Genomic DNA, 14852 nt, shown 5'->3' on the forward strand with positions numbered 1-14852 from the left:
AACAATGTTCCCAGTGTAATATACTTCCCATCAAAAGATTAGACTCACTTAAAACACTCACTGTATGTTGTATATATATATATATATATATTGTTACATCCAAGATTGATTTCTCCACTAATCTGGAGGAAGCAATTGCAAACCTTATGCAGATGAATTGCAAAGGGATCATGCATCAAATTGCTGAAAAGCATGTGCAAATATCGTGCATGTGAACAGCTGCGTTTTGGTATAAAGTTTCGTTAGGAATTTGCCAATTTTCACTGATTTTTTATGATTTATTGAACTCATGACAATAATCTTTTCAACGTTAAGAATTTGTTTTACAATACATCAGTTCATGTGTAAACAGTACCTTTAAACAGAATTGAATATTTTGCAAACTTTAGTTTAGAACAGTTGCCTGAAGTAAGTGGCTACATTTACACTAGAGAGTCTAAACTTGTGATGGGTAGTATACATTGTACATGTGATAGTCACTGAGAGCCAGTCTTGTTCTAGAATGTACTCCAGCCCTATAGGCCTCAACACTTAACACAATCCTAACAATATATCCGACACATTAGTCACAGGACATTACCCGATGTTGACAATAACCTTCCAGGAGACTGTCACCATGGTGGACAGTGATACAGGACTTCAGTAAGTCATTGCACCCCAAGTCAGATTTTCCTCTCATAACAACTGTTTCAGAGAAAACACTTTTTTTTTCGGAATGAAAACATTATGCTTCTCCAAACTTTATTCCTTGTCACTAAATCTCCACCAGCTTTGTGAACCTATTTTGTCTTTTGCAGCTACCCAATCAGTGCATTCAAGCTGGACAGTACATACGGCGTGGAACCACCACCGGTCAGCCGGCTGTCTCAGGACATCTACACAGCCTACGTGCAACGTGGGCAGCATGGCGCCGGCCCACCCACTAAAGCTGATAAAATAACATATGCTAAATATGTCAGCCATAAGTATATGTAATGGGGATGTTGGTGTGAACACATGAACCATGTTTCAGAGTTGTCAGTTTGAAGAGGTTCGGTGGCCACACAAAGCATCAGACTCGGGATGATGATAACAAGGTCAAGGTCAACTCTCACAAATACATAGTCATGAAGCACCATGTGTGATGAGGGGAGGAGAGCTATGGAGTTGTTAAAGTGTTCATCAGTTTCATGTCCGCTTCCAGTGCAGAACGGAGATAATGGCTGTGTGTGTTACCAACAGTCAACATAGTGGCAGGTTGTGATGACAGTTTTCTTCCATCTTGGAGTATGAAGCTGGTTAAAGATGCATTGCTTGTCTTACTAACACATAATTCAATGCATAAAGCTGCTACTGAATTGTGAAATGTGATAATTGTGTGTTGAAGTCGATCCTATCACTCTGTTATGTACTTCACTATCTTTCAGATGTTGTGTGACAATGTCAACATGTTCACTATCTTTTAGATGTTGTGTGACAATGTCAACATGTTCACTATCTTTCAGATGTTGTGTGACAATGTCGACATGTTCACTGACTTTCAGATGTTGTGTGACAGTGTCAATATGTTCCCTAACTTTTAGATCTTGTGTCTAAAACAAACCATATTTCCTTGACACATGTGTATGATGTACCATAGTTCCTGGAATAGACCGATGCCACCCTTGAAAACAAAACGGGTCTGACAAACCCTAAAAATAAATAAACCCTTGCTTTTTACTTGGTCAAAAGCACTTATTTCTAAACATATATTATTCCTTTGAAACACCATTAAGTGATATTGAAACAAAACCCTACATACAAACTGCCAACCACAAACATTTGATTGAACTTCCACGTCTGTAACAAGGGTGTCTGTATCTACAGTTGATCCACCACACTTGGGGGGTGGGGGTGGGGGGGGTTTGTCTGTATCTACAGTTGATCCACCACACTTGGGGGTTGTGGGGATTCAGAGGATGGGTAAATGGCCCAGAGGGGTCGTCACGAGGTATTTATTCAGTACCTGCATCAGGGAATGGTCTGTGGTAAATTGTTAATCCATAGCAGAATGTTTCTGTAAGATTAAAAGGGTACTGTACTATTAACTTCTTTGAGTGGCATTTTAGAAGTTGGGAAGTACAATATAGAACAAACTTTATGGATAACAACTTCTATTATTTTGTGAGCACGACATTTCGATACAGATTCTTGTTCCGTTGTCAAGCAGTGGTTATCCCTAAATTTGTTCTGTATTCTACTGTACTATTGCAGATTGTCATTTTTCTGTAATTGTGACACATAATATTAAGCACAACAATTTGGTTTAAGAAGAAAATAGTGATGTATTAACAGCTTCTTACTGTGGACATTCTCACCATGGCTTTTGTTTGTTTGTTGTTTAATGCTGCACTCAGCAATATTCCAGCTGTATGGCGGCGGTCTGTAAGTAATCAAGCCTTGACCAGACAGTCCAGTGATCAACAGCACTGACCACGGCTTGACCGTCTCTCAAGCACTGCAGCGTTTAGCTGTTGGGCTTTGATAATGTTGATGGAATACACATCCCTGTTGCTTCCAGTTGGTGTATGATGCTAAAGGGAAGTGTGCAATAATACGGAAAGGAATATATATTTTTGTAAAATAAATTATTATATGTGATGATGTCTTTTGTTATGATGTAGTCTTGCAATGGCAGAACAACCCCCTGTAGGGTAACTTTGTCAGAATAGAACCCTCACACTCTTAGACTTCACTCCACTGGATAATTACGGTAGCACCACAGGGTTTTACATTTTGCATGATTTCTGCATTACTCAACCATTTTGTAGTCATACCTGATGCAATAAAAAATTTTGATAAGTCAACCTTGGATCCAAATAACTCCACAGAATACAATAAGTTATTTAAATCTTCTGACTGTAAACAGAAATCAGCAGAACAACAAAGACATCATGGTGGACATTTTTCAATGTCTGTGTAAAACTCTGACTCTGTTGATTCTCATAAAAGGGTCACATCATTTTTGGGTATCCAGCACACCATTTTTGTCTGTAGATACTGACAGCCATTATATCCACACACAACTGAAGTGATGCTGTATGATTACGTGTAGATTTAGATGTCAGCTTGATCTTCCCTCAGATTCTTGTTCCAGTATACTGAGAGCAGATTTCATCTCATCTTTAGTTAGTGAGTGTTACTGTTATACACCAGAGACCATATAGTCTCTGTATACACTTAATAATTGTTAATTGTATTTATATAGATCTGTTGAACCTTGAAGTAACTTCCTGATAACACACTATTTTCTATATGCAAAACCACCTATTTCTGGTGAAACAGAAAAAAAGGATTATTTAATAAAACAATAATAGTTAAGTGACATGGGATTTTGTTATGTGCAAAAATAGAATATGTCCAGTTCCTGGATAAAAATGTCAAAATTACACAATTTTAAAAAACAATACAACAGTATCTATGAGGAACTAGGGGAGGGGAGTCAGAGGAAACAGTCCTAAGACCACTTTTGCCACACTCTTTATCGATGAAGTAGAAACTGTTGCTTTGGCGGGAGATTCATATGGAATGTCCAGCCGTGGTGTGTCATATCGTTTCGGGTTAATACCAATCCTACATTTATAGCAACTGAAGTTCGGTAGGGATCAGTCAGTGTGGTGTATTTTGGTTCAACATCTACAATTGATTAGGGAACTCGTTTTGTCATCAACTTTACATACAGACTAGGTATTATGGTGGTAATCAAAAGTGTCACATAATTAAGAGTATGAATGTCTGTGAAAACGTCTGTATGGATCCACCATCACAGTAAAATAAGCACTCGTTACAATTTCCGGTAAGATGGCCGCGACCATGAAGATTGCGTTAACATATTGAAAGTTAAAGTATAAACAGATTGAGACACTGTCAGCGGTGTATTGCCTCAGAGTTAATTTATAGAGAACAGTTGCAGAGTGAACCGAAGAAAATGCCATCGTCAGGAGGGAAGAAAGGAGCGCAGCGTACGAAGGGAAACGTCAAAGTATGTTACTCAACTTACTGGTCTTGCTTGTGGTACTGCCGATCCATTCCACTAACACTAACAGTCATTGGTTACTGTTGATTACCATATTCTGACATCCTCATCCTCGAATTTCAACTAAAGTAAGCCAAGGTGGCATTGGCAGATAGTCATATTCATAATCCCGAGGACAAATCCAGATGGAAAGATTTCCACCCGTAATACCCCCGTATTTTTTTAATCATTATATGCCTAAGAATATACGCCTATGTTTTTTTTATAAACAGCCTATACCTAAACCCCTAAACCTAAACCTAACCCAAAAATCTAACCCCAAACGTAACCCTAAACCCTCGAAATAATCCTAATAAATAGAATACATTTCAAGCGGGGGTTACGGGCGGAACTCTTACCCAAATCCATATAAACATGATAAAATTCAGTTTTGCCGTCTTTTCTCAGAGTGATGTGTCAAACTGAAATGGTCATTGTATCTAGGAGTGGTAGCTGAGCCTAGTAGTTAAAAGATTTGTTCATCACACTGAAGATCTGGGTTTGATTTCCCCAATAATATGTGTACCTGTTTCTGATGTTCCTTGCCATGATATTGCTAAAATGTAAAGCATTGCCAAAGATGGAGTCAACATACTCATTCATGGTAACATCCTTTATTATTGTGGGCCTGTTTACTTATCTATGACGGAAGTTTTTAAGTTTATTTTGTTATAAATTTTTCATTCATGGTTCTTGAGATAACACTTCCATGATTGCAGCCATCAAGCAGCAGTCAAGCTGCAGAGCTGTTGGCCCAGACAGGTGCAGGGAGAACTGGGTTTATAGGGTTTGGATCTATGGGATCACCTGCATACGTCCCGGCCAGCGAATCATTTGATGATGTCGATAGCAGTCTGGACTCAGACTTCAGAATGGTGCTCCGAAAATTATCCAAGAGGGACAGTACAACCAAAATCAAGGTGGGTGGTGCAAGCTAGTGAGAATTATGAAACCACAATGCAATGTCATAATTTTGGAAATATGTGAATTGTAAAATGTATCATGAAATTTCATGGTATGAAATTTTAAATTTCTTTATGGCTAATTATATCTTGAAAATTTACCAACCACACCTGCATCAGGTTGTTTGTGAAGCTGTTGATTATCATACTTTGGTTTGTTGTTCTTTTGTTCACTGGTACACTGATGAGCTTTTTCTGCTTCCAGGCTCTCCAGGAGTTTGCAGGTCTTTGTGAAGAAAAAGGAGAGGAATGCTTGAAAGGAGTTCTGCCATTCTGGCCAAGAATATACAACAAGATGTCCATTGTAAGATTTGTGATTGCTCCTCACAAAGTCTTGCTTTCATGTACTTCCTAAAGACTGATGGAAAAATAACCACTATCCACATATTTTACAAAACTTTAAGAAACTGTATCCTTATTCACAAAGAAAGCAATTGGTTGATAACCGTCATTGTATTATAGCTGTTACACAAACAAACATGATATAAAGTACTGTGACAAACAACATAACAAATCCAATTTATATTATATTTTTCGGTCCAGACGTTGATAGGACATTTCATCGAAGCTCTCCTTTTAACAGTGGGAAGTATGTCTGGTGTATCATCCTCATTGTGGAATAGTTGCAAGAAACCTTTGATTGTTGGTTCAGCACCTGGTTTGTCCCCGGTTTATTCCTAGGTTTGTCAGGAAAATATCTGTGCTTGTGTGTTTCACCAGACCTGCGTTACCTCAGACTTCTGTCCCTCATCCAGGCGGCATGCTTCCATGTTACCTCAGACTTCTGTCCCTCATCCAGGCGGCATGCTTCCATGTTACCTCAGACTTCTGTCCCACATCCAGGCGACATGCTTCAATGTTACCTCAGACTTCTGTCCCTCATCCAGGCGGCATGCTTCAATGTTACCTCAGACTTCTGTCCCACACCCAGGCGGCACACTTTAATACAACTGTGTTGCTGTTCAAAGCAATAATAAACACCACTCACTCACTGTGGAGTAAACTTAAATAAATTTGACTGGACTATTTCACAGACATCATTGTTTGCAGGATGTGGATCATCGGGTGCGGGAGGCAACCCAGCAGGCCATGACGACTCTTGTATCCCGGGTACGTCGCAACATCGCCCCCTACCTGAAAAGTGTGATGGGAAGCTGGCTACTGAGCCAGTGTGATACGTACCCAACTGTATCAACATCAGCCACTCAGGCCTTCCAGTCAGCATTCCCTCCAGCCAAACAGACAGATGCCATTGACTACTGCAAGACTGACATTACTGAGGTATGTCGACATTAGGTGAACAGCTCTTGGTAAGGTTCTGTATTTTACCATCATGTGTTGTTGTAATGGGGATGTATAGTAAGGTGGGAGCTGTTAGTAAAGAACATCTTGATTTTGATGTGACCATGTCATATTGTTGATATTTCTGTAGCTTGAGTTATCAGATTAACACATGTTTGAAGAACTTCACTCCAGTGGTAGTGAGTAGATCCTCCATAATCAAACACTTTAACTGTAGTTAATCTCATCAGTAGTGAGGCTGATGTGGAGTAACACAATCACATTCTCTGTTGTTCCAGTTCTTGGTGGAGAATCTGACCTCACAGACACCAGCCACTCTCAGTGAGCCTAGGTAAGTTAGTGATGATGGAGACAGCAAAGGGGGTGGGGGTGTCAGCTTGGGGAGGCTTACAGTTTGGGACTTCTGGCCAGAGAATGTCCCTGTGTGCAGTTGTTCTCCTGACATGTTGGATGCCCTCAAAAATAATGTGATAAAATGTGTCAAACACATCCTTTCTCACAGTATGTTTAGCAGTAAATACATCTTGCCTCCAACAAAAATGATCATTGTGAGAGATGATTATCTCTAGGACCAGTACCCAGGAGGAAATGGAGACCAGATACAGCCGTGTCGTTACATCGTCCTTCCTGGCGCTGAGGAAGTTGCTGTTGTCCCTCCCTGCAGCATCGCCCGATGCTCTCACTGAACACATGCAGGGACTGTTGAAGGAGGGCAAGTTCTGGAAACACTCCAAATCCACTGTCAGCAGTGTAAGTCTTGTGGTTGGAACTGACTTCACAGTCATTGGTGATCTAGTTTCACTCATTCCAAGGCTTAGTATGTTCCCAGTGTGCTTGTAGTGAAAGCTAGGGGATCATGTAAATTTTCATGTGTGACAATGCTGATTATGTGGACAGTATTGTATTCTGGTGGCATTGTTCATTGATGATGGTATTTACTGATGCTGGTAACTTGCTAGGCTTATTTAAGGGCTGTGATGCATTTGTAATATTATTGATTACACAATGTTTACACATTTCTATTTTATTATTTAGCATCTCCCAGCAGAATTTAATTCATAACCTGTTACAATTTTGGTAAACTGCCTTTGAACTTCACTAAATATTTATTTGGTACCATGGTTATAATCCTTTAATGCCAAAGCTATTACAACTTCTTGTGTGGACTATGCTTCCATGTTGAATATTCTGCCATGTTAAATGTGTTACAGATCAAGAGTGCCCAGTATTCATTCTGTGCCAGCCTGTGTCAGATATTGCCAAACGTTGCTCAGGAGTACATCACCAAGTTATCTCCCCTTATATTGCACAACATTGACAGTTCAGATCCAGTCCTCTGTTCAGCTCTCTGGGAAGCTGTCCTCTCATTGGTCAAATTCCTGCCTGTGAGTTTCCATGGTTTCACTGATATATGCCAGTGCCCTCCAGTAATACCTTTCAAGCTGAAATACTGATAAGTTATGCTAATTAATGTTGAAAGTACAATTAGTAGTTACATTTAGTGCTTCCCATGTTGATATACTTGTAACCTGTGTTTTTCATGCTGACTTCATTGTCATGTCCCTGGTTACATAATTGATTTCACTCCTTCTTGTTTACAAGAATGGCTGCCAATGCTGAATTGTTTTTTCTGTAGAAATGATTGTGCCAATTACAACTGGGAACTAAGTCTGCAGCATTTACTTCAATTATTAACCTGAGAATGGCGTCATGTGAAATGTCATGAACTAGGACTTGGTTGTTGTAGGATTCCTGGAATCATGTGTCATGGACCAAAGCAGTTTGGCCCAAGTTACGCACTTTGTTGGAAAATGGTTGCCATGGAAATGCTTCAGTTATTGGCCCCAATCTTCTGCCACTCTTGAGCCAGATTCCAGGAAGTCTGTCTGGAGAGTCCAAGAAGTTCTACATGGAACTGTTCACCTGCTTCAGGACAGGGTAGGTTCTGCTGTAGTATTTCTTAGTTGACTTGAAAAGGGTACAATGCTAACAGATTTACAGGTGGTGGAGTGGCATAGTGGTTGACTATGAATATCCATGGATCTATCAAGTATCAATTATTCTCTGGTTTCCTGTAAAAGTGTGATATTGTCCTTTGATAATGTGTTATGTAGAGAATAAAAAATGTCATCTGACTTGCGATAGTAAGGTGCAACAATTTGACAGCAGCTCTACATCCTTAATCTAATGATTGCTGTTTTTCTACCATCTACTGACAGTACTAGGTGATGTTTCTCAGTAATCCAGTAAATGATCCTCCTCGTAAAGTCTTACTGAAATGTAGCTATATTGTGAAGTTAAGAAAATATGCATATTTATCATGTGTTACTTATCATGTTGTTTCTTAACAGTGCTTAGAAAGACATGATATACGCATGGAAATGAATAAGGAAACACATGAAAGTACAAGTGTTCCTTTATTTATTTCCAGAATTTCACTCACAGTGCAAAACATACCTTGTGAAGAAACCTGGAAAAGAATAAAGGAACACTTGTACTTTCATATGTTCCCTTATTCGTTTCCCTTATTCGTTTCCCTGAGTATATTTTAGGGTCAAGTCAAATTGAAGGGAAGCATCATGACTAACATAACAAACAGTGTACGCCGACCAACTGACCAGCATCCAACCCTTCTGTTTACAGCCTGGGTGTCGAGAGTGTGCAGCAGAGTGTGAGTGAGAGCTCCGCACTGGTCACTTCATTGTTTGAGTGTTGTCAGTACACTGTGAAGGAGCTTGCAGACAACCAGGGGGAGACAATCAACTGTTTGTTGTTGGACCAGGTAAGTGGCTACCATTCATTCCCTGGATAGATAAGTTTCACGCCTGTGTTTTCCATATATGGTAACGTGGAAGTATGGTTTGTGAAGGTGTCACTTTTTGTCAGGTGAGCTTTGGCACCTGCAGAATATTGACATTTGTGATGCTGTGATCAATGACAAGAACTACATGCTCAATCTCGATATGTAACCACAAAGATTAACACACCAAACTCTCGCTATATACAGGGCTCACTAAATCAACCCTGGTAATGCATGTCTATCAAACACATTTCACATGGAGTAAAAATCCACAAAATCTTTATGATTTACGTCCTTTGTTCCAGAACAGAAGGAAACATCTGTTCTTGTTTTTTATTGGTCAGCTTGCCCGAATACACTCATGGCTATACTGTGTGCACTAGATTTTGCAAGTCTAGTGGTTTCTGTTATGAAATGACAAGGCATCAAGTTTCATAGGTTTAATGTAAACAAACAAGTTACATTCCAACGATGGCGTCTGCTCGGACGCACATGGTTATGCACTGCGCATGCGCGTCTCAGGGAGTGCTTATTGTCCATTGTCATTTGGGAGTAATCATTGCACGATACTGTAACATCTCCCTTTCTTTGAGATAACTTGTTACCATGGTTAACATCAACTCAAGACCAAACAATAAAGATATCTCTGATAAGTAAGCATTACTTATTGCTTTGGTTTTACACTTTCGACCTGTAAACCTGTAACCTGTAACCAAGATTAACTGAAGTTTAACAGTAACTCGATTTACCTCTGTACGGCTAAACAGTTAACTTTTAACTGAAATTCAAATGCTCATTTTAAAGTCCAATGGAAATTCTTCGTGACTTATCATCTAAGCACAAGCAAACTTTAAAGTCACTGATATGAATACTTGGTTATTCTGATAACCTAATCTTGTGATGACTTAAGCCCTAAACATAGTCACTGAATCGTTGTGGCTTCCTCTTGGCTCGGCCACTGGATGTCCTGAACACAGGTGGACTGGTAACTGCTGCTGGTTCCGGCTTCTCGTACCGGAGACTTGGTTTTCGGCGATCTGTAGAGTGTTGAGGTTGGCGTTCTGTTCCAGAGAGATAGGAGGATACACATTATACTCTGGAGTGATGTCAACACTGCCTGGCGACACCAACTGCAGGTGTCTGCGATCACGCCTGAGGTCACCTTAAGGTGTTCTGATCACATATGATCTTGACGTTGAGGCACATTTTTTAACAACACCTGGCGTATTCCAGCCTTTCTCCCCATCAATCTGGAGACGAACTTCGTCACCAGGTTTCAACTCTGGGAGGAATTTCACATTGTGGTGTTGGTCAAAGAACTTCCTTGAACACTCCTTGTGAATTTTATCACTGGCTCGCACAGCATGGAAATCTGGCCACTTAGGCTGCAACACCTTCTCTAGCGTTGGGAGGGTCCCACGAAGTTGTCTCCCTAAGTGTGCTGGACTCTTCCCCGTTGACTGAATCGGAGTGCTCCTGTAGCTTAACAGAGCAAGGAATGGATCAGTCTGCTTCAGAGCTTGTTTTGCTGTTTTCACACCGGCTTCGGCCATCCCATTAGCTTGTGGGAGGGGTGAAGATGTGGTGTGTTTGAATCCATACTGATTCTTGAACTGCACAAACACCTGAGCTACGAACTGCGGTCCCTTGTCTGTAACTAGCTCTTCTGGTTTACCCCATCTTGAGAATATGCACTTGAGCTTGCCAGTCACACCTTTCGATGTAGTGTCCATTAGATACACTACGTCAAGATATCGTGAAAAGTAGTCGATCACCACAAGGTATTGGAGTCCCTTGATTGTGCATAGATCAGCCGCGACTCTCTGCCACGGTCGATCGGGTAGGGAACTTGGCTGTAGTGGCTCCTTTCTCTGTGCTGATTGGTTGATCTGGCAAAATGTACAGGAGGATACTTAATCCTGAATGTGTTGGTTGAGTTCAGGCCACCACACACTCAATCCTGCACGTTCATGACACTTTGTCAGTCCCTGGTATCCCTCATGAATCCTATCGAGAATGTCTGTTCTCATCACTTCCGGGATCACAGTCCTGTCTCTGTACAGTAGAATGTTTCTGGATACTGACAGTTCACCTCTGACTGGATAGTACGCTTGTGCTGGTACTGACACATCTCTGTATGCCGCCGGCCAACCGTTCCTAGTCAGTGACATGACAAGCTGAAGAGTCTTGTCCTGTGTCGTGGCTTCCTGAATCTGAGTTTATGGTCCGACATAGGTCCTCTACCAGGTTGTGGATTTCCGCTGCACTGGAACTTTCTGTGTAGTTCAGTGGTGTCCGTGAGAGCATGTCCGCTACCACCATGTTCTTCCCTGCTACGTGTTCTGCCACTGGGTTGAATCTCATCAGACACATAAGGAGACGAGTGCATCTGATTGGTGCTCTATCCAGATCTGACTTGTTGATCAAGGGTACTAGCGGCTTATGGTCTGTCAGTAGTCGGAACGACTCCAGTCCATACAGGTATCTTGCAAACTTCTCGCAAGCCCATACACTCGCTAGGCATTCCTTCTCGATCTGACAGTACCTGGTCTCAGCAGGAGTTAAGGTCTGTGAGCAGAATGCTACTGGCAACAACTGGTCGCCGTGCTGTTGTAGGAGTGTAGCTCCTAGGCCATAGCTGCTTGTATCGGCACTCACAACTGTGGGTTTCTCCAGGTCGTAGAACTGTATAACAGCTGGACTTGTCAGCATGTCTTTGACTCTCAAGAAAGCTGCATCTTGGGCAGGACCCCATGTCCATACTGCAGCAGATTAGAGTAGGTCACTCATTGGACGGAGAACTGATGAAAGGTCTGGCAATAATCATCCCAGATAGTTGATCATGCCCATAGCTCGCCTCAGTTCAGTAATATTTGTTGGAGCTGGTAGGTCTCTGATAGCTTGAGTCTTCCCTGGGTCAGGCTGGACTCCATTTTCACTGATCACATGACCAAAGTAGCTGATGGACGTTTTCCGGATTTCACACTTCTCCCGGTTCAACTTCAAACCTGAGCGTTTGACTCGTTTGAGAACACTGTTCAACCGCTTGTCGTGCTCCTCGACAATTCGACCCCAGATCAAGACATTGTCCATAATGGCTTCTGAGCCCTCCAACCCTTTGAGTACTTCACACATCTTCCTCTGAAAGATCTCTGGAGCCGATGTAATTCCGAAGGGAACTTGTTCAAAGCAGAAACGACCGAAGGGAGCTATGAAGGTCATTAGGAGACTGCTGTCTGGATCCAATGGAATTTGGTGAAATCCGCTTGATGCGTCCAGTTTAGAGAAGAAACGTGCTCCGTTCAGTTTCGGAATGACGTCTTCAAAAGTTAGGAGAATGTACCTTTCACGTTTGACAGCGACATTCAACTTTTTCAGGTCTACGCATATTCGTATCTTGTTGCGTTTCACAAATGGTACCATCGGTGCGCACCACTCTGTGGGCTGTGTCACTTCCTCGATGATGCCGTCTTTCGCCATACGCCTCAGCTCCTCTTTAACCTTTAGGAGTGGGAACGGCACTCTTCTAGCATTGGCCAGACTGTAGGGAACTGCATCCTTCTTCAAAGTAATCTTGACGGGCTCGCATTGCAGTAGTCCCATCTCACCGAAAAACATCGGCATGTGTCTCTGTGACGTGACGAGATATTGTTGTAGGTAACCAGTCCCATTGTGGAGGAGACCCCCCTACTCAGGAGATAACTGCCCTGTCCTCTTAAAACGCTCACACGAAAACTGTATTCCTCCCCATTTAGGGATGTGTCGGCGACAAATTCACCAAGGTATGCCAGTTACCCCCTGGGCTATCAAGTTGTCTTGGAGTGTTTTCCAGTTTCGGCTTAAGTGGAAAACTATTGTATGTGTCCTCGTAGATCACTGATGTGTCTGCTCCCGAATCAATCTTGAATGTGACCGGCTTTCCCCCGATCGCTAGGTTGATGTACCAAGCGTCTGTCTCCTCACACGTGACAGATCCTAGGAAATAACAGTCTTGTGTTTCACAGTCTGTTTTGTCAATCACTTCATTCACATCTTTAGTGCGACACACACGTTGAAAATGTCCTATCTTGTGACATTTTAGACATCGCTTGAATCTGGCTGGGCATTTGGCTCTGCCTGTGTGCTGTGGGTGGCCACACTTGCTGCAAGTTGGTGGTGAGTTGTTATGTCCGCGCTGCTGGGCATGTAACACACTGCTCCATTATCCACCTTGTCTGTGTCCCTTGTTGCTATGGTAACCAGACTTGTTATGACGTTTCGGCTTGGCCCCTCTAACTTCGTCTAAGTTAGTGGCACTTCTGTCCGCACCCTGACTCTTTATCATTTCAGAGTTTCTAGCCATCTGGATGGCTGTTTCAAGATCCAGTTTTGCCTCCATTTGCAATTTTTGTGTTAGATCCTAGTCTAGGATTCCTGTGACAATTCGGTCCCGAATGTATTCACCTTTCTTGTCCCCAAAATCGCAATATTCTGCCAGTTCATATAAGCGACAAATAAATGCTTCAACAGAGTCTTTTTATCTTCATTAGGAAAATGAAAAGACTTCATGATATGTTCTGCTCTCTACCCATCGCATAGACGAGTGAACTTACTTGTAATTCGCCATCTTCATCCTTGTATTTAGACAAAGTGAAAAAACGACAGAAATGTTCGGGCCATTCCTGAGGTCGCTCAAAATTGAAATTCTCAGGCGCCTTGAATCCAGACATAACGGGCCAATTATCACAGTTTATGACAAAGAATCACTCACAAAGTTCGTTTGGGACATCGGCGTGGTTTCCTATGGTATCCAACTTCTGACACCATGTTATGAAATGACAAGGCGTCAAGTTTCATAGGTTTAATGTAAACAAACAAGTTACATTCCAACGATGGCGTCTGCTCGACACACATGGTTATGCACTGCGCATGCGCGTCTCAGGGAGCACTTATGGTCCATTGTCATTTGGGAGTAATCACTGCACGATACTGTAACAGTTTCCATTGTCAGTAGCTGACGAAAGCATTGAATAGCTCAACATTGTCATTAACTTATTATCACTGAGGGACAGAGTGGTCCATAGAACTCCAGTCAGGAGTTAGGAATTACTATTTAGAAATATTTTCCACTATAGGGAAGATAAACTTTAGTTAGTGGGAGATTTTTCAGTGGTTTGTGAGAACATCTTTTGTTTCACCTTTCATTTATTGATGTCTCATTTCCAGCAGTACCGTGTTTCATCAAGATTCATGACCATGAACCCGTGTTACACATGTTGTATCATACAACAAGACACACAGACTGTTGTACACAATATACATCCCCTGATTGATGCAGATACAACAGTATCAGACTCAGTGTTCAATTAGGAGATAAACCTAGTGTGTTTGAAAATCAGAGACATGCTTTACTGAATTGATGGCAACTAAATTTCAATTGGAACCGAACGCGTAGCGTGAGGTTTCAATTGAAATATTTAGTCGCCATCAATTCAGTAAAGCATGTCTCTGATTTTCAAACACACTAGGGTTATCTCCATTCTACCATGAACCATTTAAAATCGAACTTCCTCGGCTTCTGCGGAAGACACTGCGTGAATCCGCATGGGACGAGAGACTTAATTGAACTCGCCTGTGAAAGGAGCGGTAGGTGCCGCTCGTATTTTGTTAACATTACAACATAACAATATTCTGTCCAAAGAAATCAAACTACTTTATATTCAATGCAATTTATGTAATACCGAGATCTTCGGTTTTACATCCCAACTCCACACGC

At 41.6% G+C, this 14852-nt stretch overlaps 2 protein-coding genes across 2 annotated transcripts in view; both read left to right on the forward strand.

Annotated features, from left to right (window-relative positions):
- LOC124279155 (polyphosphoinositide phosphatase-like) overlaps positions 1-1321 on the forward strand; it is a 51600-nt gene extending 50279 nt beyond the window's left edge. The window contains exon 24 of the mRNA XM_046714955.1: positions 798-1321. Within this exon, the coding sequence (XP_046570911.1) occupies positions 798-975 (178 nt within the window). The 3' untranslated portion in view covers positions 976-1321. The remainder of the gene's footprint in view (positions 1-797) is intronic.
- Positions 1322-3819: 2498 nt separating this feature from the next.
- The window catches only part of LOC124279156 (E3 ubiquitin-protein ligase listerin-like), a 36018-nt gene continuing 24985 nt past the window's right edge, over positions 3820-14852 (forward strand). The window contains 9 exon segments of the mRNA XM_046714957.1: positions 3820-4000; positions 4753-4953; positions 5201-5299; positions 6046-6276; positions 6576-6628; positions 6867-7047; positions 7509-7682; positions 8045-8235; positions 8941-9079. Coding sequence (XP_046570913.1) covers positions 3947-4000; positions 4753-4953; positions 5201-5299; positions 6046-6276; positions 6576-6628; positions 6867-7047; positions 7509-7682; positions 8045-8235; positions 8941-9079 — 1323 coding nt within the window. The 5' untranslated portion in view covers positions 3820-3946.

This window comes from Haliotis rubra, unplaced genomic scaffold (genome assembly GCF_003918875.1).
Source record: "Haliotis rubra isolate DU_JTF1 unplaced genomic scaffold, ASM391887v1 Scf247, whole genome shotgun sequence".
NCBI classification, from domain to species: domain Eukaryota; kingdom Metazoa; phylum Mollusca; class Gastropoda; order Lepetellida; family Haliotidae; genus Haliotis; species Haliotis rubra.